At 36.7% G+C, this 26,518-nt stretch overlaps 1 protein-coding gene across 6 annotated transcripts in view; it reads right to left on the bottom strand.

Annotated features, from left to right (window-relative positions):
* Positions 1 to 624: 624 nt before the first annotated feature.
* LOC131233518 (SNARE-interacting protein KEULE-like) overlaps positions 625 to 26,518 on the bottom strand; it is a 28,266-nt gene continuing 2,372 nt past the window's right edge. The window contains exons 2-21 of one of the 6 annotated variants that reach the window (XM_058230259.1): positions 25,332 to 25,390; positions 24,200 to 24,281; positions 23,491 to 23,569; positions 22,611 to 22,661; positions 22,380 to 22,476; positions 22,197 to 22,229; positions 21,825 to 21,953; positions 20,217 to 20,411; positions 20,021 to 20,104; positions 19,813 to 19,908; positions 19,662 to 19,732; positions 16,492 to 16,588; positions 9,194 to 9,319; positions 8,977 to 9,072; positions 5,470 to 5,586; positions 5,277 to 5,354; positions 2,550 to 2,752; positions 2,190 to 2,280; positions 2,008 to 2,097; positions 625 to 1,068 (exon numbers count right to left, since the gene is read on the bottom strand). In XM_058230259.1, coding sequence (XP_058086242.1) covers positions 1,015 to 1,068; positions 2,008 to 2,097; positions 2,190 to 2,280; positions 2,550 to 2,752; positions 5,277 to 5,354; positions 5,470 to 5,586; positions 8,977 to 9,072; positions 9,194 to 9,319; positions 16,492 to 16,588; positions 19,662 to 19,732; positions 19,813 to 19,908; positions 20,021 to 20,104; positions 20,217 to 20,411; positions 21,825 to 21,953; positions 22,197 to 22,229; positions 22,380 to 22,476; positions 22,611 to 22,661; positions 23,491 to 23,569; positions 24,200 to 24,281; positions 25,332 to 25,390 — 1,928 coding nt within the window. In that variant the 3' untranslated portion in view covers positions 625 to 1,014. Of the gene's footprint in view, positions 1,069 to 2,007; positions 2,098 to 2,189; positions 2,281 to 2,549; positions 2,753 to 3,592; positions 3,817 to 5,276; positions 5,355 to 5,469; positions 5,587 to 8,976; positions 9,073 to 9,193; positions 9,320 to 16,491; positions 16,589 to 19,661; positions 19,733 to 19,812; positions 19,909 to 20,020; positions 20,105 to 20,216; positions 20,412 to 21,824; positions 21,954 to 22,196; positions 22,477 to 22,610; positions 22,662 to 23,490; positions 23,872 to 24,199; positions 24,304 to 25,331; positions 25,391 to 26,518 lie in introns of those variants that run through there. The other 5 variants (XM_058230258.1, XM_058230260.1, XM_058230257.1 and 2 more) reach the window with 5 other exon arrangements.

Raw genomic sequence — 26,518 nt, forward strand, 5'->3', positions numbered from 1 at the left:
CCTTTTACAATGTCCGTTGCTTTAAAGCCAATCCAGCTACCAATCTTATCCATCAGCAATTCTATTTTTAGCACACACTACATGGGCACTCGAATCCATAACCTCAGTGTTGAAATGCACTCTATCAACCACTGAGCCATGAGTTGGAACCCTACCCATCCACATTTAAGATTACACAATATGAGCTGATTGTGCCACTCTCAATGTTGAGCTAACCTGATAACCATCTGATCAAACTGTGAGGTCGAAACATATCAGAATTTGGTGTTGATGATATCAAAACTGGTGTTAGAAGTTCATCACAGACAAGCGCATAGAGTATGGATTATGTAACAGGGGATTCAACGTACCCTTCTGAAGCTTGAGGCTTCCATATCTTACAATGCAGACCAGTACATCAATTCCATTGATGAGTGGGGTCCCAGCAGGAGGTCATGGATCGTCTTCAACCCCTACCCAAATGCAAATAGAAAAGATAGGAGCAGCAGAAGCTGCAAAGAGCTAAATCTTTCCATCTATCAGAATACCATATTTTGTGAATGCAGCAAATCTACATTATATTTCATGGATATGTGATTAGAAAATTCAATTCTTTTTGAGATAGTGCGCTGCAGAGAAAATGCCTAAGAAAAGAGTGAGGATTTTACCGCCCAACCTTTGAGAAGCTTCATATTTCAATCAATGTTTATCATATAGAATTTACATATTCACACTAACACGTCATGAAATGTTCGTAAATGAATTACAACAGCACAAAAGAAAGAGATCATGGACCCAGTTCAAAAAGAAGCTACAGATACCAAAGTGGCAGCTTCTGGGGACCTTGTCATGCCACTATACAACTAGATGGCAAATTTAAAACAAAAACAATCAAGGGGGCTAGATCCGTATTGAAGAGAGAGAGAGAGAGAGAGAGAGAGAGAGAGAGAGAGAGAGAGAGAGAGTTATGATTACAAATGAGGGATGGCCAACCTGCCATACAGGAACACCTCTATTGTTGCCCAGGAGTGTGTGTTAAATGTGAATATCATCTACAGAAAGCTCTTCACCAGACAGGGACTTCACTTTCTGCAATTCATAACCACAGCCATCAAGGACAGAGCAGTAAGGCATCCAGATTTCTGACATATTGCAACATATGATGTAGCAATACACCGGAGATGTATTTGACATGTTCTCTTTTGAATACAAAGGCAGATTTTATTAGAGAAAATAAAGAATAACAACATTCTCTCATACACTGAGGTTAAAAGGGCTGCATACATTTTACTGTGAACATCGAGCCAATCTATGTAATTCCAAGTACAAAAGATTGGGAAGTGTGGAAGCATGTTGGAATACTGATAAAAGCTAGGAAACAGAAAAGAAGAAAAAAAATGGAACAGTGTCTTGGGAGTACTGATTGATACAGATGTAGAGCTATCACAAAGTAAGACTTCTTGGAAAGTCCTTGTGTAAAAAAGATAAATCCTTTAAAATATCAATATTGGATATTCTTAAGCTACAAATTCTCTAAACAATGCTTATATTGTAGGTTAACATTTCAAATCAAGCAGAGTTTGGAAATCAAAATAACAGCACTTAGGACATGCAGAAAATCAGAATACAAAAATGTTAAATTGCATTGCAAAGGATTAATATGTTATCAAGATTAAAAATATAATAAGCAAGCGTCCAAAATCGCTACTTTGGCTTAAGAAAAGAAAAGGAAGAAGGAAAAAAAGAAAAGAAAAAACGGCTTCTTAAAAGCATACATTGCAAACGGCAAGGAAGCAAATGGTTTCATTAGGAAGCGTGTTTTGATGAACCCAAGCTTCTAAGACAATGATCCAGACAACACACTCACGCACACACACATCTTGACATGGATGTGTGCTTCCGGTGCAAACAAACAAATGAAATGATCAAACATGCACCAAGTCTCAAAGACAAGTATGCATTCTTCATCTTTGAGCTACAAAGCTGAAACTGCAATGGAAATGAACAAAAATCAGTTCATAGATTTACCTGGATAAATTGTGGTGGATCATCTAGACTAGATGAACCAAGGACGATTTCTCGACTGAGCTTTTTCGTCAGCTTGTGAACAACGCGTAGCTGTCGGAAGTATTTGGTCAGAAACATAACAAAAGATACACATGCATAATAAATTGGCAAAGCATGTCAAAGAGCTTGAGAATTTGACTTACCTCAGAACGAGTTGCTCCACCAACAATAAATATGAATATACGCTGACCCATTCTCTTAAAATCACTAGATGCCTGCCTCAGAACCGAATCACTACAAGAGCAAGTGGAAGAGCGGTGAGAACATGAAATTAACTCTGAGATTAAGAAAGCTGTGATTGATTGGGAGGAGAATAATTTCATGATTTGGTGCAACCAAATGCACCCTAAACAAACGAATTTAGGGATGATCTATTTTAGACATAACAATAACGAAAAATTCATAATTATATTGGAAATATTTCATAGCATGAAAGCTGGAACTTCCAGATAATCAAGCAACCTTTCAGGCTAGAGAAAGTGAATGACTACAAAAATAAGGACCTTGAGGACCCATCATCGGAGTTACGTGGTCTAGCCCAAGTTGCAGTCCTCCTTGACCTCATTGAATGAGCTGGTGGAACTTGACCGGTGCGTGCTGAAACCCCCTGGCCCTGGGCAGTTCCATTGCTAGTAGGACTAGGGTCGTTCATACAAGGATATTCATTCTTTGGAAGCTCTCCCTTGCTTAGCTTTGTAATCAGCTCCTGAAAGATGACAGAAATGATGATCATTTAACAGTACTTGCTGATGAAATAAGGAGGTGCGAGGCAGAAGGTGTAGTACAAGTTTATAAGTGAATGCAATCCGGTCCAAGGAAAAAGCTATTGTCATGTTGCATCTTTTGTTTATATTTCTTCCAGTGCCAAGAAGTTTTGAATGTCACCAAGGCAGTCAGATCCATTTGATATGCTCTTGTTGATGAAGAAGAACATGCGGATGACCCAAGGCAGGACATGCCCAGAGGAAATCCTGATGAATATGGGTATCCTGTCATTTTTATGGTCATTCACTCACCAAATGACAGTGTACCACAGAATTCTATATACATATAGGCATACACAGAGAGAAATCCTCAAAGCAGCAGGAGGCATTTCCCCTCCCACATGCAGCATACACAGAATAAGTGCAAATCTACCTAACATGAGGGCTCTGGTGTCAAGATGCAGGCAAATACAGAGTACCATTTGAAAGGAAATATCCCGCATTTATTGTGACAATGAGAGTAAAATATGTACTTTTCTTGACATTTCTTTCCTTATATTTAATATGTAACCTCAACTCTATCGAATATGTAAGAGTGAGAATACAGATTAATTCAACTTCATCTACGAAGACGACATGGCAACACCTGTCATAGAATCAACAATGTCCAAATTCTGTATATATAAACAAGGAAAAAGAAAAAGAAAAACTCCAAGCAGTGCTGTATGGTTCAGGTGAGAGATGGACGTGTGAATTTCTCTAGTTGTGGGAGCCCATGTGGAACCAATAGGAAGCTATCAAAACAATAGGAAGAGTAAGAGAAGCTGAAGCAGGAGTAGCACCTTAAGTAGCACATGCTTTCTTCTGGATCTAGTCTGTAGGTAAAAGGGATGGCCAAAATAATCCTCATTTCCACCTCTCACTAAAGAGTTTAATATTTAGTGGCCTATCTCACAAACTCAGTTTGTAACAAGATCATCATCAATATCATCTAAGCCTTATTACAATTAATTTGGGTTGGCTACATGAATCTTGTTCCACGATTCCACTCTATCAAGGGCCATACCTTCAGTTAGAACATAGGTCATCAAGTCAGTTCATAATGAGATGCACTACAGAAAAACTCATCAAGTTTGACAACCTCTTTCATTCATACAAGTAATACCTAGACTAAGAGTAAACCTAAACCAATAAAAAAAGACAAATCACTCTTTAGTTTTCATCAATCTCTCAATCAATTCAAAATAAGCACCAAACTGATCATTGGGTTGAGCTATGAAGTGAAATAGATACTGCATAGTGCATACCATGATAAAAGCAAGATTCCTCACCAAATATGCTAAATGTGGAGATGCAATGCACCTCTTGTTTGATCCTTGCAGTTCATTTTCCTAGTTCCAACTACAATCAGTGTTCGAAGTATCTGTATCGCTACAAGTTTCACTGGTCGGAGAAACAGAAACAAAATCGATATCGCTGATAATATCGTTGATGACCGGAAATGAGAGAAAATATGGGGAAAATGGTAGAATTTTCAATGAAACTTTAGGAGATGCTAAAATACACATATTTGCATATTTAGGAATAAAAATTTTGCAAAAAGAATGTATACACAATAAGTTTCCATTTAATGGGGGCTTAAAAGCATGTGTCATCGTTAGAGACACTCTAACCATCATATCCATCACATTTGACTATTCAATCATCCATCCAACGTCCATTCGAACATCCATTGATATTGCAGAATATCAACAATTCATAATATTTTGCCAAGAAATCATCAACAACAGGAAAGGAAACAAAAGATAGTGGTCTTGATATCGCGCATGTTGCAATAGTGATAACATTGAGATATTATCAATATTAGCAACGACAAATTGAAAACTGAATACAACAATGAGCTCATAATTTTTTTTGAAATAGAATAGTTTTTAATAAACAAACTTTCTGTGATATCTCTATGTTGGCGATATTATTGAAATATCGCTGATACACTTGTGATACAAGTGTTACCTAGAATTTACACAGTCAAAAATATTGGCAATACATTGGCTATATCGATACATTGGCAATACAAGCGACACCGGGAATTTACACAATTGAAAATATTGGTGATATCAATACGTTGGCGGTACTTAGCAATATATTGTTGATGCTTGGAATTTCTAATACAACTGGTGTTGTCGGTATCGCCAAGCTGGAGATAACAATGAGATATTTCAATAATATTGGAAATATTTCAATAATATCGGAGATAATTCAAACAATGAGTACAATGAACTAAAGATTTAGTAGGAAAACGTAGCTAGGATGTTTGATTGAAAAAACATCGCTAAGAGCAGAACTTCCAACAGATTATAAACTTCAGTTTTGACATACTTCATAATTCATATGCATCACAAAACAGAGGCTCATCGTGAAAAGAAGCATATTTTTTGCTGAAACTCAATTATGCATCAAGGCAAAGAGGATATACACCTTAATCTCCAACAATTTTTTTTTGCGTGGTCTTAATCTCCAACATACCTCTATCACTGGATAAAACCGTGATAATTGCCAAGTTTCTTCCTCATCACTTCGCTCTTTTCTAGCTGCATTTTTTTTCTGGAAACCACAAAAGAATAAAGCAATTGTCAGAATGGTCAACACTATAAAAAGGTGGACACTTGCATTGATATCAAAGAACTCCATGGCATTTTGAGCCGCAAAAGAGTCTTACCTTGTGAACATCAAACTTGAGAGAGAAACCCCCTCCTGAGGCCTTTTTATTATCTGATCCCACCAAGTATCTCATGTTATTTATCGCATCCAAATCAGCAAGCGGTAATCTCGCTAACTGAAAGAAAATAGAACCTTTTTCATTCATCTGATTGAGGTTACTGTCATGCTATTTATTGGCACTGGGTAGCATGATTTAAAATATTGTCCCTTATGACTCGGTTTCCTTGAATTGTACCAGTATCAGTCCATTAGAAAACGAATCACCTTACCAAAACGGGATCAAAACTGATCAAAATGCACCAAGCTGGGGAGATTCATGCCAGTTTTGATCCCTAGGCAAGTTGCATTATGAAACTGCTGTTTAAATCCATGCTTGGTGGTTACATTTGTATATTGGAATTAGACTACCACATTGCTAATGCTTCATTCGCATTGATATATGTTCTGGCAAATTCAAGGAATAGTTTGAAAAGGTGATGTTTCACTCAAATTCTTGGAAAACCAAACCAAAAATTCATTGAATACATGAATCCAAAACACAGCTTCAACATGAAATTACATTTCTCCAAATATACCAGCTTCTTTTCAACTTGGAATACTGAACTTGACAGTAGTTTTTGGTAACTACGACTAACATAGATACCAGTGTTCGAAATATCGGTATCGCATTACGTATCGCATTCTTGGGATACGGATACGTATCGGTTATCGCATGGGATATATCGGTTGTATCATGTAATGTATCATTGTTGTTGGAAACATGGGGAAACATTAGGAAATTGGTTGAATTTTTCGATGAAACTTCGGTGATTGTTAAAAAAGACATCAATATACACTTATAAATCAAAACATTACAAAAAAACAAATACACATAATAGGTTTTCTTTATATGGGGTCCTAATCTATGCGTTGTCTAACTGAATTGATGCAAGTATATTCAATGTCTATTCATATAATTTATAAATGTAAGAAGACGTGTGGAAACACAAGCAATACATTCAAAAGCAAAAGAGGAATCAGTAGATTAGGTTACAAACATTTTTAATGTGATGTTTGAACACAAATATTGCAAACGATTTGCGAGAAATTGAAAAAAAATTATTTTTTTTTCAAATTTTCACAACTTGGCCCATCTCCTCCAAATCTCGAAATTGAAGCTCTCAATCCATGATTTTTCATGCAGAACATGAAAAATCATGAATTTGTAACAATTTGACACTAATTTAACATGAATTACAGATAATAAGAGTATCGAAATTTGAAAATGCTCACTAGATAGAACATGTGGGATATATCACACTACTTGTGCGTTTCGTATCGCACTGGTGGGATACAAGATATATTGTGGGATATATCGGCTGATATCATCGATATTTAAAACAATGATAGATACATTACATTAGAATCTATATAAGCAACCTCTAAACAACAAAATAAAAAGAAGGAATCCACAAAATCCTTATCTTTCTTTACTCAGGATCTGAAGATCATCAATCATCTTTTTATCCATTGTCGTTGGTCTCTGAGATTTAGAACAACTATTTCCGTCTCTTTTGTATCCAATGGGTTTTTGATGGGTCAATCTGTGAGCTAATAAGCAGATGCAGAGCAGGTCCTCCGATTAGGGGAAGAATCCATTGCAAAATGTTTCAGCTTGAAATGTAGGGAATTTGAAGTGAAAGAACAAAAGAATCTTTGAGAATTTGTTGAAACCAGTTCCCAAACTTCCAAAGTTATATTACGAATGATCTAATGCAATGGAATTTAATGATGGAATAATTTTGTGGCATTTTGCTTGAGACATGGTTTGAAATTGGGAAGTATTGAGTGAAGCCAATCTTGGAAGGAAATGTGCAAACTTAAGTGGGTGACTCCACCTCCAGGTCATTGGGAATTCAAATTTTGATGGGAGTTCCACTGGTTACCCAGGTTCTTTCAGAGTCAGGGATGTTTCTAAGGTAACATCTTGATGGCTTATTCCAGATGATTGGAGAAAAAGATTCCACAAAGTGGTAGCAAGAACTTCATCAAGGACATCATCATTTTGCCTCCTCCAAACCTTTAATTATCAAAGGTGACTCTGACTCCATCGATACAATCAAGTTGGCTTCAAAATATTTCCTCTCTCGTGAGTGCATCTTTTCTTCATTCCAGGAGAGGTGAATGAGATTGCCGACTCACTTGCTAGAGGTGCAAAGATGAGATGGTCACATGTTGGGTAATTCCCTTCCCTCCTTTAGGGCCTGTTTGTTTTTCAAAGAAATGGAAAATACCTGGGAAATAGTAATTATTACAATTTCACTGCGTTTGGAAATTTATGGGAATTTGTGCCTATGAAATTGGTTTAAAAGATGTAATTTTAATTTTTGAAATGCAAGGTAATGCCAATGATATATCCATTCCATAAGTCTATTTTATTATAATATTTTAGAGCATGAGACAAAAAATGAGGCGGATCTGACACTCAAGTGGCCCACGCCAAAAGAAACAGTGGCCCTACAAAGTTTTTAACGGTAAGTATTCGATTCATTTTTTTGTATGACGTGATCCAATTGAGTATTGGATATGCCTCTATTTTTTACTCATGCTATGAATTCAACTAAAATAATGAATGAACGGTGTCAATAAGCGAAATGCATCACAGTGGGACCCACAATTATTTTGTAATATTTTTTATTTTCGTGTCAAAAAGTAATAGTCAAATCAAGTAAGTTGTAAATGCAAGGGGAAGTAATTATTACTTTTTTAGATTGCATTTACCATTTCACCGGAAAAACAAACAGGCCCTTAGTTCCTTTGCATAATTGTTTTATTCTTGAACAAAATTGTCACCATTCATCAAGAAAAAACAAATGATATTGACTAGTGGGAAATGGAACAAGCCAAATATTTGGTCAACAGACGAGGAAGAAAAATGAAAGTGTCCAAGAAAAAACAAATGACCACATTGATTGGGATGCCAATTCACACCATATCAATTATGTCCAAGAAGCAATTTAATAAATTACCCATGTTCAAACTAATAATTAGAGATCGATTCGGTATGTAAAGGAAAGTGTCTTAACCTCTACCATGGTCAGTTCCAGAACCCAAATAAAAGAAGGTTGATACCCATTCGGAAGCCAATGGTATAATTTTTTTCCAATCTGCCACTAAAAAGATGTTCCCAAATTACTGGGAAAAAGGCTAAGATGATGATGATGTGATATGGCCAGGACATTTTACAAAGTAATTGTAGTATTGCTACAAGTGCTGCCACATCTTCCATGACAATTTTGAATTTACAATAGCACATTTGAAAAGAAAAGCCTTGTGAAACAGCATGCATGGTAAATATCAGAGATGGTCTTACTGAATAGTCAAGCCAAGATAGAAAGCACTCTACAACTTATAGAACACTGTAATCATAAAATAAGAAGGGCAGACTAGGCAACTGCATGCACAAATGACCACATAAAATCAGAAATGTGAATCCTTCCAGTAAATAAAAAACAGGAGGGCCTACCTGCATCAACTTTGCGCCTTTGTCTGCCTCAAATTTCTCAGGATAGATGACTGCATAAATCATCAGCAAACGTAATTTATTTTCAGGAGTTGTATCCTGCATAGAATAGGTAATTGATTTAATCGATGTACTGATAGGATATAACTATGTACTAAGAAGTTAGGACTGAAAAAATATGGCATGTGACCATTTATGAAAAACTAAACTATTAAAGAACCTGCTTAGTTCTCAGAAAAGTGATCACTTCCTTTGTCCCTGCATCCCCAAAGACAAGATCCTGCTCCAGTTGCCCAAGATCTCTTAACCCCAGATCTCTGATCAATTTGTTAACCTTCCCAGCAATCTGCATCAAAGCATGGTTCCACTCATGAGTGTCATTTCCCATTCTGTCATGATCGTTTAATAGAATTATACCTGATGCAGCATAGGCAAGCAGTCACCTTGGGGGGGCCCACCCCATTCAAATCTCTCTCTCTCTCTCTCTCTCTCTCTCTCTCTCTCTCTCTCTCTCTCTCTCTCTCTCTCTCTCTCTCTCTCTCTCTCTCTCTCCCCCGATAAATGGAGCTTTTGTAAGAGAAGAAAAGGTAGTGAATAGTGTTTGTTTTCTTTCTTTATGAGAACCTTTAGATTCTTCTTGAAAGTGAGTCCTCTCTTGTATTTGGGTGAGTGAATCCCCAAGCCATCTACAGTGTATTGTTTACCACCCTTAAAGAAATCATCCTTTTCTCTCTACTTCAGTTTTGGTTTGTTGGATCGGCATCATTGCCTCAACATGATATCAGACATCTATGCTACTAAGGATTTTAATACCTCCTCTGCAGTTATTGGAGCTCTTGATGTATGAGTTCTCTCCTTGTCACAATCTTACAAATAAAACTACACCAAAATTTATTGGATCAAAAAGATGTTTTGGGGTATCTTTCAGCATTAATCTTTTAAGGATGATCAATTACTTAGTCATGAGCTAATGCTGTGCAGATACGACATCTCATTGGATCTCAATCTACCTAAGAAATCTAACACCCACAGGTCCATGAAACGCACGACCAAATGTTACAACGCAGAAGTGAAATTACAGCTCAAAACACACTTCTGAAGGCACATAAACACTAATTGATCAAATGATATTGAACTTCTGAGCAGCTTCATAATTTTATCAGATTCATAGTTTCTATAAGTACAACTTAATTCCTTGTAGATCTCATCCATACTGACAACACTAACAAAGGCAGACAAACACACAAGACTTTATTAAACAATGTGTGAATACAATAGTTTGTGGCAATCCAATGACGGAATAGTGAACAGCTTAGGCATATTTAAAAAAAGAAAATAATAAAGTGTTAATGAATGTGATATGGACCTACATAGGCCCACTTAGATGGGTTACTTTTTATCTAAGACAGAGGGGATTTTTGTTTTTGTTATTAATGGCATTTCTGCAAATTACGAAAGGGGGAACCGTAACTTCAGCCTTTCTCTCCTCTCTTTGCATCCTTTTTCTGTTCTCTCTCTTTCTTCTTCTCTATTCCATCTCTCTTTCCACTAATTTCAGAGCTACTTTGTTTTTTATCCTCTTCAATATTCTTATTTCTTCTTTTCTTTTATCCCTCGGTATCCCCTTATATTGCTTGTGTTAACTTTTTTTTTTAACAAACCTAGGATCTCTCTTTTTCTTTTTGTTTCTTTTGTGGGGCAAGCCTTTTATAATGGTCCACGCGTGCTTGGGGGAATAAAGACATCAGCTTCTTGAATGATATTGCCTCACGTGTGATTGTTGCAACCTTGTGGGTTGTTTGCCCATGTTGGATGTAGTAGTGTCCACAACTATATTTCTTTTAGCCGGTTGGAAGTAATGGACATGTGGGTTGGTTCCTCTGTTTAAGGTAACATGTGCATTGTGTTAAGTGTTCAAGTGTGGTGCTTATTGATTGTGTTAGGTCAGCCCATGCTTGTACTTATGAGGTACTTTTCTTTTATTTATTATAGAAATTAAAATTAAAATTAAATTTATTTAAAAAAAAAAAAAAAACCTGAAATCTGAATTAATAAACTCATTTGATTTTTTAGAAGTCCAGATAATCTCTATTAAATTAAATGGGACAAATTATTTATGGTGGTCTAAGTCAATCTAAGTTTTTCCCACGACCAAGGAAATTTTGAGATATTTGATCACAAAGGAACCTAATGAAGAGTCCAGTACTTATTGACCAATGGATTTATGAAAATGCTCAAATTATGACCTGGTTATGGAATAGTACGGAACCCTCCATAAGTGAAAATGTCATGTTTCTAGATACGACTAAGGAAGTGTGGAATTCTCTACGAAAGATGTATTTATCTGATAAAAACTTCTCTCGTACTTATTTATTATATGAAGAAATATTCCAGCTCCAAAAATGAGATAAATTGTTAGATGAATACTATTCTAAATTCAAAGGAATGTGGGAAGATTTGAATGTATATCATTCCCTGACTACCGATTTGGAAAAACTACGTCAGCAATGTGAAGAGTTCTGAATGGCTGAGTTCTTATCTATATTGAAATGTGAGTATGAATCAGTTCGTGCACAAATTTTGGATCGGAAAGATGTGCCATCTCTAAACAAGGTGAATGCACACCTCTAGTATGTATCTTTGGGCTTTACTAATAGAGCCAATGAGAGCCTAGCATCGTTCTCTGGCTAAGGCCGCAGTGGTGGCTGTGGTGACATGAGGGGTGGTCGTGGTAGAGGTCACAGACCTAAAGTGTTCGCATTATGGGCTCTTCAATTATTCTGTAGAAAAATGTTGGGACCTCTATGGAAAGCTTGCATGGCCTAATCAAGCTTTCAAAACCAAAGTAGTGGGCCTCCTCTGACTCATTATACATCTACTGCTCTACAGACGCGTATGACTAGTGAGATGGTTACTCTGACTCAAGAAGAATATTTCAAGTTGTTGTATAATTTACAAAATTAGTATGTTGCTACTACTGCAACTACTTCCACCCCTACAGCTACACTTGTGAGCTAAGGTATGGCTTGTTTAAGATCCAAGTCTTACTTATTGACCAATGGATTTACGAAAATGCTCAAATTATGACCTGGTTATGGAATAGTACGGAACCCTCCATAAGTGAAAATGTCATGTTTCTAGATACGACTAAGTGTGGAATTCTCTATGAAAGGTCTATTTATCTGATAAAAACTTCTCTCATACTTATTAATTATATGAAGAAATGTTCCAGCTCCAAAAATGAGATAAATCGTTAGATGAATACTATTCTAAATTCAAAGGAATGTGGGAAGATTTGAATGTATATCATTCCCTGACTACTGATTTGGAAAAACTATGTCAGCAATGTGAAGAGTTCTGAATGGCTGAGTTCTTATCTATATTGAAACGTGAGTATGAATCGGTTCATGCACAAATTTTGGATCGGAAAGATGTGCCATCTCTAAACAAGGTGAATGCACACCTCTAGTATGTATCTTTGGGCTTTACTAATAGAGCCAATGACAGCCTAGCATCGTTCTCTGACTAGGGCTGTGGTGGTGGCTGTGGTGACATGAGGGGTGGTCGTGGCAGAGGTCACAGACCTAGGAAGTGTTCGCATTATGGGCTCTTCAATTATTCTGTAGAAAAATGTTGGGACCTCTATGAAAAGCTTGCATGGCCTAATCAAGCTTTCAAAACCAGAGTAGCGGGCCTCCTCTGACTCCTTATACATCTACTACTCTACAAACGCGTATGACTAGTGAGATGGTTACTCTGACTCAAGAAGAATATTTCAAGTTGTTGTATAATTTACAAAATTAGTATGTTGCTACTACTGCAACTACTTCCACCCCTACAGCTACACTTGTGAGCTAAGGTATGGCTTGTTTAAGATCCAAGTCTTACACTCCATGGGTCAATCAAGTATGTTTTCATCTATTGGTGGCTCATTAATAGGCTTTTCTGTCACTCTGACAAATGGTACCCAATCCAAAGTATGTGGAATGGGTAGCATTCATACAAGTCCCTCCCTTTTTATTAACCTTTGTTTATTTGTTCCAATATTTCCTTTAAGCCTTTTGTCAATTAGCAAACTTACCAAATCCCTTAACTGTTGCATCACTTTCTATCCTTCTCATTGTGTTTTCCATGACCTAAAGACAAAGAGGAAGCTTAATAGAGGACTTGAGCATAACGGGTTGCACTATCTTGTTTGTGATATTGTGAGCGCAACAGTATGAAAAAACATCTCAGCCTATCAATGGGAATGCACCTTGGTCATCCATCATTGAAGATTCTTAAGAGTGTTATTCCTTCCTTGTTGTCATTGTCATGTCTAAATTTTGATGTGTCATATGTGTGAGTTGGGTAAGCATCACCATGTCACTTTTCCACCACATGTTGAGAAACATCGTTTAGTTTCTTTTTCTTTAGTTTATTCAGATGTTTGAGGTCCAGTTAAAATATCTAGTAAGTCTGGGTTTAAATATTGTGTTACATTTGTTGATGATAATTCAAGAATGACATGCTTTATTTAATGAAGACATATATGAATTATTTTTTATTTTTAAGACTTTTCATATGGAAGTGCAAAATCAGTTTAATTCAAAAGTGTGTGTTTTGATTTGATAATGCCAAGGAGTACATGCCAGTTTAATTCATCATGCACACACACCTCACAATAAAACGGGATTATAGAATGGAAAAATTGTCACCGCATTGAAGTAACTCGTGTTTTCTTAATTTATATGAATTTTTCTAAAATTAAATTGGAGTGATGCAGTACTCATAGCTTGTTTTCTAATAAATCGGACCGCCTCATCTGTTTTAAAGGGTCAATCATGTCATCAAGTTGTGTTCCTAGATACTCAGTTGTTTCCTATACCTCTTAAAGTTTTTGGATGTGTTTGTTTTGTCCATCAAATAGAGTCTAGCCATGATAAGTTTGATCCTCAAGCAGTTAAATGTATTTTTCTTGAATATTCTCGTACACAAAGAGGTTATCATTGTTATAGTCCATAAATTTGAAAATAATATATATGTGCAAATGTTACCTTTTTTAAACAACCCCATTCTTCTCAAAAGATAACAGATCTCTTGGCGCAGAAACTATTCACATACCTATTGCGGTCAACAAAGGCATCCAACCTCCATTATCTACTGCCTCTTCCATTTCCACTGTGCCTTAGCTAAATGTCTACTGATAATGGAAACAGACATATGGTACAGTTGATCACGACATGTTGTCCAATATATCTTCTTCAGAGACTTGTGGTCTAGTGAGTTCCCATTTAATATTCTTATTGCTTTCAGAAAATTGAAGTGTACGTGTACCGATCATCCCATCTCTAAATATGTTTCCTTTCATTATTTATCTCCAAATTTCCACAACTTTGCCCTGTCCTTGTCTTCTCACTTTGTTCCCAAGTCATATGAGAAAGATATGTTACATAAGGGGAAGAAGCAAGTTGTGGAGGAAGAGATGGATGCACTTTGTCGCAATGACACTTGGGAACTTACCACTCTTCCAACTGGTAAATGTGTTGTGGGTTGCAAATGGGTCTACACAATCAAGTTTCATCCTAATGGTACGGTTGAAACTTAAACGGTTAAAGGCCTGCCTAATCACTAAGGGGTATAGTCAAAATACTTGGTGTTGAGTATAGTGAAACTTCTCTCCTGTGGCCAAGTTAAATTCCATTTGGGCTATGCTATCTATAGTTGTTAATCATGATTGGCCCATGTTCCAACTTGGCGTAAAAAATGCATTCATTCATAGTGATCTTACGAAGGACGTTTATATGGAGCGACCTCCTGAATTTGTTGCTCAAGGGGAGTATACAATGTGTAAACTACAAAAGATAATTTATGGGTTAAAATAGTCTCCACATGCATGGTTAAACAAGTTCAACAAGGTTATATTGAACTATGGCTTTATTTGAAGTCATGTTGATCTTCCGTTTTGCATGAAAATGTATCTTAGGCCTTATCGTGCTTGTAGTATATGTGAATGATATTATTGTTATTAAAAGCAACAAGGGGATTGAAGAACTGAATAAGTATCTTCAACAATATTTTCTCACAAAAGATCTGGGTCATCTTTGACACTTCATTGGTATAGTAGTCAAATCCAAAGCAGTTAATCCATCTCAATGGAAATATATTCTGGATTTACTCATGGAGACGAGTTTTCTTGGGATCAAGCCAACTTTCCAAAGGATCCTCATCACAAGCTTGTGAGTGATAAAAGAGATGCAATGGAGGATCCGAGGAGGTATAGAAGATTGGTTGGAAATATGTACTTAACTATTACTCAACCAGACATATCCTATGTAGTATGCACGGTAAGCCAATTCATGAGTTCTCTAAGAGTACCTCACATGGAAGAAGTTATTCAAATTTTGCGTTACCTCAAAGGAGCACGGGTCAAAGAATTTTGTATAAACGGAATGGTCGTCTTCAAGTCACTAGACATTTAGATGCAAATTGGGTAGGTTCCTTAGTAGATAGACGATCCACTACTGGATATTATACATTTGTGGGAGGAAATCTAATCACATGGAAGAGTAAGAAGCAATGTGTGGTGACCTGATCAAGTGTCAAAGCAGAGTACAAAGCAACAGTTCATACCTCCTGTGAGTTTATGTGAATCAAGAAATTGTTGTAAAAAATTGGGATTTACAATGCAACTACCTATGCAATTATTTTATGACAATCAATCTACTTCTCACATAGCAAACAATCTAGTCAATCATGAAAGAACTAAACACATCAAAGTCGACCGTCACTTCATACATGAGAAATTTTTCAGTGGCTAAATTTCTAGTCCCTATGTTTGATCTTAGGACCAACTTATTGATGTGTTCACCAAGGTTCTTCGTTCCACTCAGGCTACACACATATATTACCAGCTTAACACAGATAATATCTATGCTCCAACTTGGGGGGGAGTGTTAATGAATGCAACATGGGCCTACATAGGCCCACTTAAATGGGTTGTTTTGGTCTAGGACATAGAGAGGATTTTTTGCTTCGATTATTAATGATATTTCTGTTATTATGAAACTTTCATAATATAAAAGGAAACCCTAACTTCAGCCCTTTTCTCCTCTCTCTGCATTCTCTTCCCTTTTGTGTCTTTCTTCTTCTCTATTCCATCTCTCTTTCCACTAATTTACAAATAGCATGTCAATAAGGAAAGGACAAATGAAAAATAACAAAGAATGAACTGTTCTACATATTTTGACATTAACTTGTTTGGAGGCCCTTAACCTCAATGTTTAAATCATGGAATCAGTAACATCACTATCATTTGTTAACAAAATCATCACTCGGAATAAATAACACACATGTACATACAAAAAGGCATGAATGAACCAAAACATACTAGCCAGATAACTTTTCCCATTCTAGCTTTCACCCCAGTCCCCGTCCCAATGAATTAGAACATTTCAAAATGTAACTTTACAGATTTAAATGTGAAGTTCCTTGTTGTTTAGAGACTATTACATCCATTAATATGAACAAAGAACCAACCTCTACATGCAGGGAAAGCTTTTCCATTTGATCACTGTACTGCGGCAATGCTTGTACCATCTTTTGAAGATCTCTTGTCGACAGTTCACTGCCATCTCTGTATAAAAAGATGTTGTTAATATGATATTCGAGAAGAGTATCACTTGATCTCAGTACTATTTCCAGCAATGCCTTGGATTTTGCAGAGAGATACCAAGGTACCTTTAAACATGTTTTAAAAAAAAGGTAAGTTCCTGAGCTTTACATTAATGTTATAAACAACCAAACAATTCTCTAGTTTAAAGACAAGCATTCTTTTGTAAAACAAAAACACCTCCGCCAATGTTAGGAGTCGTTTGGGAGAGTATTTGATATGCATTGGAAATTACCATGGAATCCATGTGAATTGGAATCGCCAGTTGTGTTTGGCAACTTGTAACTGTAACCAACTAGAATCCATGTGAATGTGTTTGTCAGCCTATATTTAGAATGCATTGGTGAGAGATAGTGAGAGAGGACTATGACTTGCACATCAGTGGTAATCAGAATCCATGTGAAATGGAATCACATGGTTTTGTTGTGATTTCAAGTAATGAACTTTTGGTTTATTTAATGTGAATTGGATTCCAGTCATATCACATACATTCTCCCAAATGCTCCAATTACCATCGATTACGTGTTCCCAAATGACCCCTAGAGCTGAAATGACAATATCAGGTAACAACCATATTTAGATTGATCAAAGAAAGAAAAAACTCCAGCATCTAATCAACTAAAAAAAGGCAGAAAAAAGTGAATGTGCACATGAACGCCCATGTGTGCATGCATGCACATCACACATGCAAGCAGGTAGACACATATGAGATATATGTGTCTAGTTACAGTGCCACTTGATTGCAGACCTGATAGCTCATAGAAACTATGGCTACAAGTTGAAATATGACATCCACGGGATGCAGCAGATTAGATGTCAAAGGCATAGAACACAGTCGATAAGCGCAAGGTCAAATGTATATGAGAGATACCCAATGTTCAAAGTATTGGTATCGCTACAAGTTTTGCTGGCCAGGGATACGGAAACAATATCGATATCGTTGATAACCGAAAATGCGGGGAAACATGGGGAAAATGGTGGAATTTTCAGCGAAACTTCAGGAAATGTTAAAATGGACATATTTGCATATTTAGAATTTAAAAAAAAAAATTACAAAAAAGAATGCATACACAACAAGTTTCCATTTAATGGGGCCTTAAAAGCGTGTGTTGTTGTACGAAATCAGTCCAACCATCCCGTCCGACCTGTTTAACCACCCAACCTTCCATCCAAACATCCATCAATATTGCAAAATATCAACAACATATGATATTTCACCAAGAAATCATCAACAATTGGAAAGGAAACAAAAGATTGTGGTATCAATATCGCGCATGTTGTGATATCGATAATATTGAGATATTATCAATATTATCAATGATAAATTGAACATTGCATACAACCATGTTCCCATTAAAAAAATAAAAATAAAATTTTGAAATAAAAATTTACTATCGAAATATCGTCGATACACTTATCATACAAGCATTACCTATAATTTACATAGTAAAAAATGTTGGTGATACATTGGCGATATTGATGCATTGGCAATACAAGCGACACCTAGAATTACATAGTTGAAAATATTGGTGATTACATTAGCAATATTGATATGTTGGCGATACTTAGCGATACATTTGCCATTTTTGTTCTCTCCTGCAACTGTGTTCTAAGACATTGATCCTTCTACTTCATTGCAAGGTGACAAAATGAGCTTGTTTAAAAAACGAAGTTTCTAATGGGAGATAGAAATGTTTTTTTTATTGGCAAGATTGAGAAAACATGCCACAAATCAAAAGAAGTTGGTGGAAGTTGAAGATGGTTGAAGACGAGTCAGGGACCGATATGTTGCATTCTGATTTTTGTTTTTCACTTTTCTTCTCAGATCTTACCATCATTATCGATTGAATCAATATCTTGTAGCTGTATGTCATTAAGATTGCCCCTCGGGCCCCCACACTCGTTGGAGGGGGGTGTGAATCAGTTTAAGTAGCTTCTTTTCATTTTCTTCACGAATAAACCGAAAAAAAAGAAAAAAAAGTCATCTTCAAAACAGTGGAGCCCGCGCCCCCCCCCCCAAATAATAATAATAATTATTATTTAAAAATAAATAAATAAATTCTCCACAAAACTAAACTTTCCAAATAAAAACTTTAAAAAAAAATGTCGCAATAATCATCAATCACCTAAGGAGTAGACAGATGATGATCGCAAATGTTTGCATCCTCTGCCTTTGAGATGCAGAAACAGTGAGCCACGTTTTTATGCCCAGTGAGTTTGGATGTGCTATCTGGCGGTGTTTTGTTCATCTGTTTCGGGTTGCCTCGGAGATGTCGGGCTTGATTGGAGATTCCTGTGAAGCTTGGAATTGGGGTAGTGTGTACATGAAAATTTTGTGGAAGCTGACCCTGCTGGCTAGAATTTGGTCAATCAACAATAGGATGTTCTGAAATAAAGCAGGTCCAAGAGAAGACATGTTCTGAGAAGCAAATGGGAGGGTTAAGCCTGGGCAGGAGGCACCACGGCCTATAAGGGTTGTAGTAAGGATCTTTTGTGGGGAGTTGAGGAGTGTTATTTGTGTATAGATCCCTCATTATCTATTCCTGGTTGTTAAGTAAAAGTTGTATCCTGTATTCTAGGTTCCCTTGGGTTGCCTCCTTTTGCCTTAACTAAATTTTCTGCGTGTGTGCACGCCCACACACACACACACAAACACACATCATCATCATCATCATCATCATCATCATCATCATCTGCCAATCAGTTGCAAGTATGTGGTGGCAAGATTTCTGATAGTCTGGGTAAAGTATCCTGATTAACGACAGACTAGTTTCAGCTAGCCATAGTTGACAGCCAAAAAGGCAGTAGTAATTTTTCACCTGCAAAATATCTTGATTAATGTACATGCACTACATTCTCAAGATTTCCTTGCAAAGAAAAGAATTCATAGTAACACTTGAAAGAGAAACTATGATAATCTAAGAAGATAATTCAACAAAACAAGAACAACCTAAAGTTCAAATGATTTGGAAACAAAAAAAAAAAAAAAAAATCAAATCAAATGATTCGACAAATTCCATAGGAAAGTGATACCAACCTTGAGTGGATTTGTGCAGCTTTGTTCTTTGATACAAAGTTGGTCATCTTGTCATGTAATCTTTCACTTGCCTGACACAGAAGTTAATAGTCAAATAGAATTCACATCAATCATGTATCTAAATGAGATTCTCTAAAAGCATTGTACATACATCTGCAATATGTGCATGGCGGAGCTCCAGCCAGACAGGATCATGATCCTCTAGAATGACCTCCTTTTTCTCAGGTTCTCCTCCTGATTTGCTTGACTAAACAATGTATATTATTTATGAACCTTCTTCAAAAACACTTGCCAAAAGAATTTAAGAAGAAAATCACAAGCATAAAACTGCAAATGTGATTAGAATTAGTGAGACATACCTCATATACGTATTTATTTCCATCCATTTCTAGCAGATCATGGCACATGGCATCATATGTCCATTCATGTATCACTGGAGCAATCTGCGCATTCAATTTCAAATAGTGAACAATAATCAATACAGACCATTACGTACATCTAATTAGCCTTTTACAGAAAACAATTAGATAACTGTGACAGGAACAGTTATTAAACCTGATCTACAGTTCTGTCCAAGATGAGTAACTCGCATGTTTCTGTCTGGGGAAAATTAGGAATAGTAGATTTGTACTTGGTAAGAAAATTCCAAACAGCAGCAGCAAGCTTTGTTGGAACTAAATCACGAAATGTTGTCATTGTGGACTCTTCCAAAGATGATTTGGCAGCACGATAGCGCACAGATGGAAGTTCCTGAGGAAGTACAAACAAACCATAGAAACTACTGAAAGAGGAACAAAAAAAAAATCGAAACAATTTCTAGTATATCTTGATCCTTAGTGCTAGAGTAGTACAAGCATGCATAAGATACTATGGAGACTATAACAAATTGAAATTGCTATCATAGAGAAATAAAGCTATACAAGGCTCTAAATAAATTGGAGCCCTAGCAGGATAGCTAAAAGTGAGGAAAGAAAGATGACAAGAGCATGCTCCACCAAGCAAAGCCAAAAGGTTACACAACGCAAGGCTTTGTTGGTATTTTATGCCGTGGAAAGCCAATAATGATTACAATGATCATGTATTTTGATGACTATGTGTGTTTGTCTTGGTCTATGGATGCCATAATTAAATGTGTGGGAAGCCTGAACTATCTGTGATTTTATGGGTTAAAGAGAGGGATCCAGTCGTCTTAGGGGAATATGAGTTTGGGAACAACTGCCACCGGCCAAGGGAGAGTTGTGTTTTAGGATCTCAATACCCTAAATTCCATGACTATAGTAGCAGGATTGGGCAATCCTTGAAAGGTAGTATATTGGTCATCTTGTGTGAAGGAATTGATGACGAGTTGTGATGGATTGTCTCCACCAATGGGCTCAACAACAAGTTGGTGCCTAGGCCCTACACCACGTAGGAGTGTGATTGTTCATGTATGTAGGTTCTTGTGGTTCGACATGGGTGAGCACTTGCATTGCAGGACCACATCGAGTCTTTGGACCGAAAGACCCATCATGCCCAGATTGGATTGACTTGATTTTGCACCAATTTTGACTAATCTTTTGACTTGAGATCATGTCGGGACTCCATGGTCCTAGTATCATGTTCTTTGGCTCACCCTGAGAGGTTACATTAGTTACTGATATACAGGTCTGGTTAGGTGCATTTCATTAGGATACAATATAATGAGCTCAGATGTTCCAACATAGGATCCATTGGTTACCACAAGGAACTTATTTATGGCTTAGATCTTAGTGATCAGACTGTCCATCAAGTGGTTTTCTAGATGGCCATGGCACTAAAAAGATTTTATTGTTTAATCAGAACTTTTAACTATTGATCTTTTGTTTTAACCATTAAAAGTGTTTTAGCATGCTTGATGGACATCTGATGGTTGAGATTTTGTGGTCTACCTCTTAGGTTGGCATGGGATTTTGGTCAAGAGTAGATACCACTGGTTAGTGGAGGGATTTTGTCAATTTGGGTGCATGGGTAACGTAGTTCTAAGGCTTTTTATGGTGTAGGGCATACCAAAATCTATAGGGGTGAGAAGTACCATAACTGGTTCTCTCCTCTAAAACCCTTACTCTTCCTTATAAATAGATCCTAACCAAGAGGGGATTCAACTGATGCAACTCCTTAGTCCGACATTGAGAATTGTTTAAGTACCTTCAAGGAAGCAAAAACTGTAGCAATGCGTGTGGCCATCATGTTTAAACAAGCATCATACGTGCGAGAATTCTCCCCCTTTTCCCCAAAGAGTTCCTCCAATGCTGTGTCGTTGTCAGTAACAAAACCCTGCGTGGGAGATAGTAGCCAAAATCCATGGTTTTACTATTAAGCACGCCATCACCTAAAGAGCAAAACCAGATGATGAAAAAGAATATGACATAGTTGGGTATGTTCTGTATTAACCGTTACAAAAGGTAAGAATTTGACCAAAAGCCTTCAAGACTTCCAAAAACTATGATTAACTTAAGGTATGGCATGTTGATAAATTTCGACAGTGAAAAGGTGAATAATAAAGATATTAATTTCTACCTGACTGTCAATAGAAAAGTACTCCAAGTTCATCTGCATTCTCTCACACAAATAAGGAGAAATCACTATCAAGCAGATAATGGTTTCAAACAAAAGACTGGAGATGAAAACATCTACAGTCCAATAATAGTTAATAGAAGCATTCAGTGCCACAAAAACTTTGAGAAAGGAGATAAGCTTAACCTCTCTCAATGCACCTATACGTGGTAAGACACTCGTATCATTCTTGATCATAGAAACAAAATCCTTTGGAATAGGTGAACTGAAGAACACATATGCCCTATCACAGAAGCATTAGATTTGTGGGTAAAGAGACTGGAAAAATATATATATATATATATATATATATATATATCTTCTGGCAGATATTAGTCCAAAAGCAATAACTTGAACAAAAGAAAATTCTTCACATACTTTTTGTACAGAGGACATCTTCCTGACATGTCAGATATGAAAAAGACAACACTGCATGTACCGAAAACAGAGTAAGAAACTATTTAGTACATATCTACAATGCAAAAGGATCTCATGCTTCTCACAGTGCTTAAACCCAACAGAATATTTAGATGCATTGCATTCACATTCAGAAGAACAAAAGCACAATTGGTACAAAATTAGATAGGATAGGATTAAAAAAAAAAAAAAAAAAAAAAAACTCCATGGCTCAAATGAAGTCATGTTTGAAAGCTAAGTGTGAAAACAGTTAGGATATTAGATCCTTTTCTCTCTTGGGAGAATGGTGGTGGAGGATCGCTGGCTCCAAGTCGGACTTCTGGTAGCAGGGGGACATCCTAAGAGCAATATGTAAAATATATGTAGTAAAAAAGAATCAGTTCCTTTGAGTGTTGCAAGGAGTATTGTGGCAGTAGAAGAGTACAGAGAGTCCATTGCCAAGAAGACATGTTCAGGTCTTGAGAGAAAAACTAAACACAAAATGAAGTAAGGATGTAAAGATAGGATTCATAGAAAAGACTAAGTTACCAACTTTCAAACCTTCAGACCTTAAGCATGATTCAAGTTTCACAAAGGTTCCAGGTCAGTCATTGGACTATTCACAGCAAGCAACTGTAACAAATGATTTCACAGAGCTAAACCTTAAGGTAGGTTGACTTGACAATCTCGCTTCAAGGATGCAACAGTAATCATGATCATGAAAAGGAAAACAACAAAAAGAGAGGGGTGAAGGCAGCATTTAACCTGTGAAATCTAAACAATGAACAGATGGTCCTTACTCAACAGGACAGAAAAGAATAGACCAATGCATGATCAATGCCAGAAAGAAAAGGAGTCATACTTTTCTTTTGATGGATGGATGAAGTATATAGCATCCATGGAGGGTAGTGGCTGCCGTCGCTTGTACAGGTCCTCCACCACTGCGAGAAAAAAAAAATGGAAGCCTAAGTTCCACCCATTGAAACCAGAAGATTCCATGGCAGAATAATTGACTTCAACAAATCAAATACAGAAATTCCATGCATAATCTAGGAGTTTCAGGGAGACTATTAAAAGTGAACAGTTACTCCAGAAGTAGCCCTCATGAACTTCTATAATTCACAATATTCCAGAAGCACATATTATGGTTCTAAGAGTGATTCCCATGCCATGAACACCAAAACCAACACTACCGATTGAATTACCCAAAGGAGAAATAGCATTTGAGACATCACCGCCAAATCTAAAGCAACAGAAAGAGAAAATGATAAAAATAAGAAAAATTCAGACATCAGCATGTAACAGTCAAAGAAGCATCTTATATGGAAGGAAAAGCTGCATTTTATGAGTCATCAATCAAAAGATGTAAGAGCTAAGTAAGTGGGAAGGTAGGTGACAAGACCAAGATTGGTGAAGGTATCCTGTTTCCTACTGACATGCAACGGCCAATCTGAAGCTAGGGACAGTAAGCATGAGAAAACTAGCCAGTCTTCAGCAGACACATGAGAGGAAGAAAGAAGGATATTGAAGGTTATAATTTCTAAAGAATTCCTTCTTTTCTTTTTGCTTACATGAAACTCCTTCGTCCGTGATATCTGCCATCTTGCAAGAAGAAGACATTACTTTGACAGTAATTTTATCCATGATGAGTACCTGTTGGCAACCATTGGAATAACTAGAACCATGTAAGATATTAGTTAATTTCACAGAACGACAAGAATATAGAAAATAAGTGTAGAATTACTTCTTGCCTAGACGGTATTTCATAGTGCATAAAAGGGTTTGAACCCAGCAATAAAAAAATGTAAAATAAGTTTTGTAACTAAATCTACAGCCCATGATAGGGTACAAGGAATGCAGTTTGAGCTCAGTAAGATCTGTAAATGCATCCAGTATGTAAACTACTCAAACATTAATAAGGAGAGTCCACCCAATCCAATGGGATAAAATTTGTGCTCAATACCCCCACCTGTCACCTACTGTTTAGCTAAAATTATGGCACTAAACTCTTAAAGATTATCAATCAGCAAGCAGGGGTTCAACTACAGGACCATAGCATGCTATACAAGACCATAACATGCTATGTAGTAAAGAAAGTGTGTTCACTTATATTCAATTGCTGTCAATCTCCACAAACATGAAATTCTTTAACCTCTCCAGTGCATCCTAGATATTACCAATACTTGTTATTGACAAGTGAAGAGATGGCCGCGAAGTTTTGATAAGGCTAAGACCATTTCAAAACAAAATTCTTTTGAATGATGCATGAGTGTGGAAGTAAAAGAATTGCAGGACTTTTCATGAGATTAAATAAGAGGCTTACAGATCACAAAATCAGTTAGAAAATTATCATGGAGCTTGCACAGCATTGTGGAATTTCTTTAGCTAGCTTAGTTTGGAAGGAATCACATTATGTTGAGTTTATCAATCGTGATATAGAACCTATAGGCCTAGAGAAGTTTTGTGGCCTTAATCTATAAGTTCTTCAAAGCAAATTTAAGATGGAAATGGAAAGGGAAATCACAAACGGTTGTTCCTTTGGGACATAACCATGATAGATCAAGGTAGAGACAAAATAAAAGAAAGGTGAAAGAGAGAGAGAGAGAGAGAGAGAATAAAAAGAAAGATGTAACTATAAAAATAAGAAGAAAGAAAAAGAAAAAAAAAATAATATATATATATATATAACAATGCTGAAAATACCTTCCACGTTGATCTACAATCCCCCACTTTGGTCGATTGTAGCATTTCATGCAATAATCCTGCACAAGCTCGTAGAATGAGAAAATTAAGAAAGTGATAACTGACATGTTAGAAAGTAAGAAAAGTGAGAAGGCCTACAACGTAATATTAACCAAATAAAATTAATGGGTATAAATACAATGCAAACTGGTAAAATGTTTTCAGATTTTGAAAAGACTGTGTTTCAGTTAGAAGGCAACATGAGCAGAGACTGTCTTGCAGATAGATGTTGAGATGGGCAGGTAGACTAGGAAGGATAGAATTGTATGAGGTCATTTAAAGCATCCCAGGAGTAGTTTTAATAAGAGGACCAAAAATGATGGAGAGCAAGTCAAGATGTTCGGCCCTGCGCAACAAAAGACCAGAGATGGCTCCAATGAGGAGAACCTTGATTAAGGTTGAAGGGATGGAAAGACAATGAGAGGAAGACCTAAAAGAACTTGGAACTAGGTGATGAGAAAGGATATGAAGGCTTGTTCACAAACCAAGAATAGGGCCTAGGGATGATCGGCAAAATCTAATTTATAAAATTGACCCCAAATGGCTATGGCGAGACCATGATGATGGTGGTGGTGAGAAATGCAAAAGAAACTATTAAATAATTCACGTGTGTGTGTGTGTGTGTGTGTGTGTGTGAGAGAGAGAGAGAGAGGGCAACACAGTAAGCCCAATCAACCAACAAAATGAAGTTGCAAGATGCATGAACTTTACACCCCCTCACCGGGGGGTGGGGGGGAGGGAACTCTAGCAGTCGAACACATTTCCTTTGGAGATGAACAAAAACAAAGTTCTACATCAAGCAATTTATCAGTAGAACTGCAGCTTACATTTTACAGCTGGAAATAACAAATTTATTTGCATTATTATAGAATTAATTTCTCTTCCCAGTGTATAAAAGTATGCATAGAATGGCGTAACATGATGCATGCAATCTTAACTACTTTCATAATATTTTCTGACTCCAACAAGTAATGTTAGAACCTCATCGATAATATTGCAACATTTTATCCTCGTCTAATACCCTCTGCCATTTACTCTACAGTCAATGCCAAGGTTTTTTTTTTGAAAGGTGATGATTTTATTGGGCAAATGCCACAAGTTCCACACGATGCACATCAGTTTCCATGAGGACAGATTTTGATCACCAC

The sequence above is a fragment of the Magnolia sinica genome, chromosome 18, assembly GCF_029962835.1.
Source record: "Magnolia sinica isolate HGM2019 chromosome 18, MsV1, whole genome shotgun sequence".
NCBI lineage: Eukaryota > Viridiplantae > Streptophyta > Magnoliopsida > Magnoliales > Magnoliaceae > Magnolia > Magnolia sinica.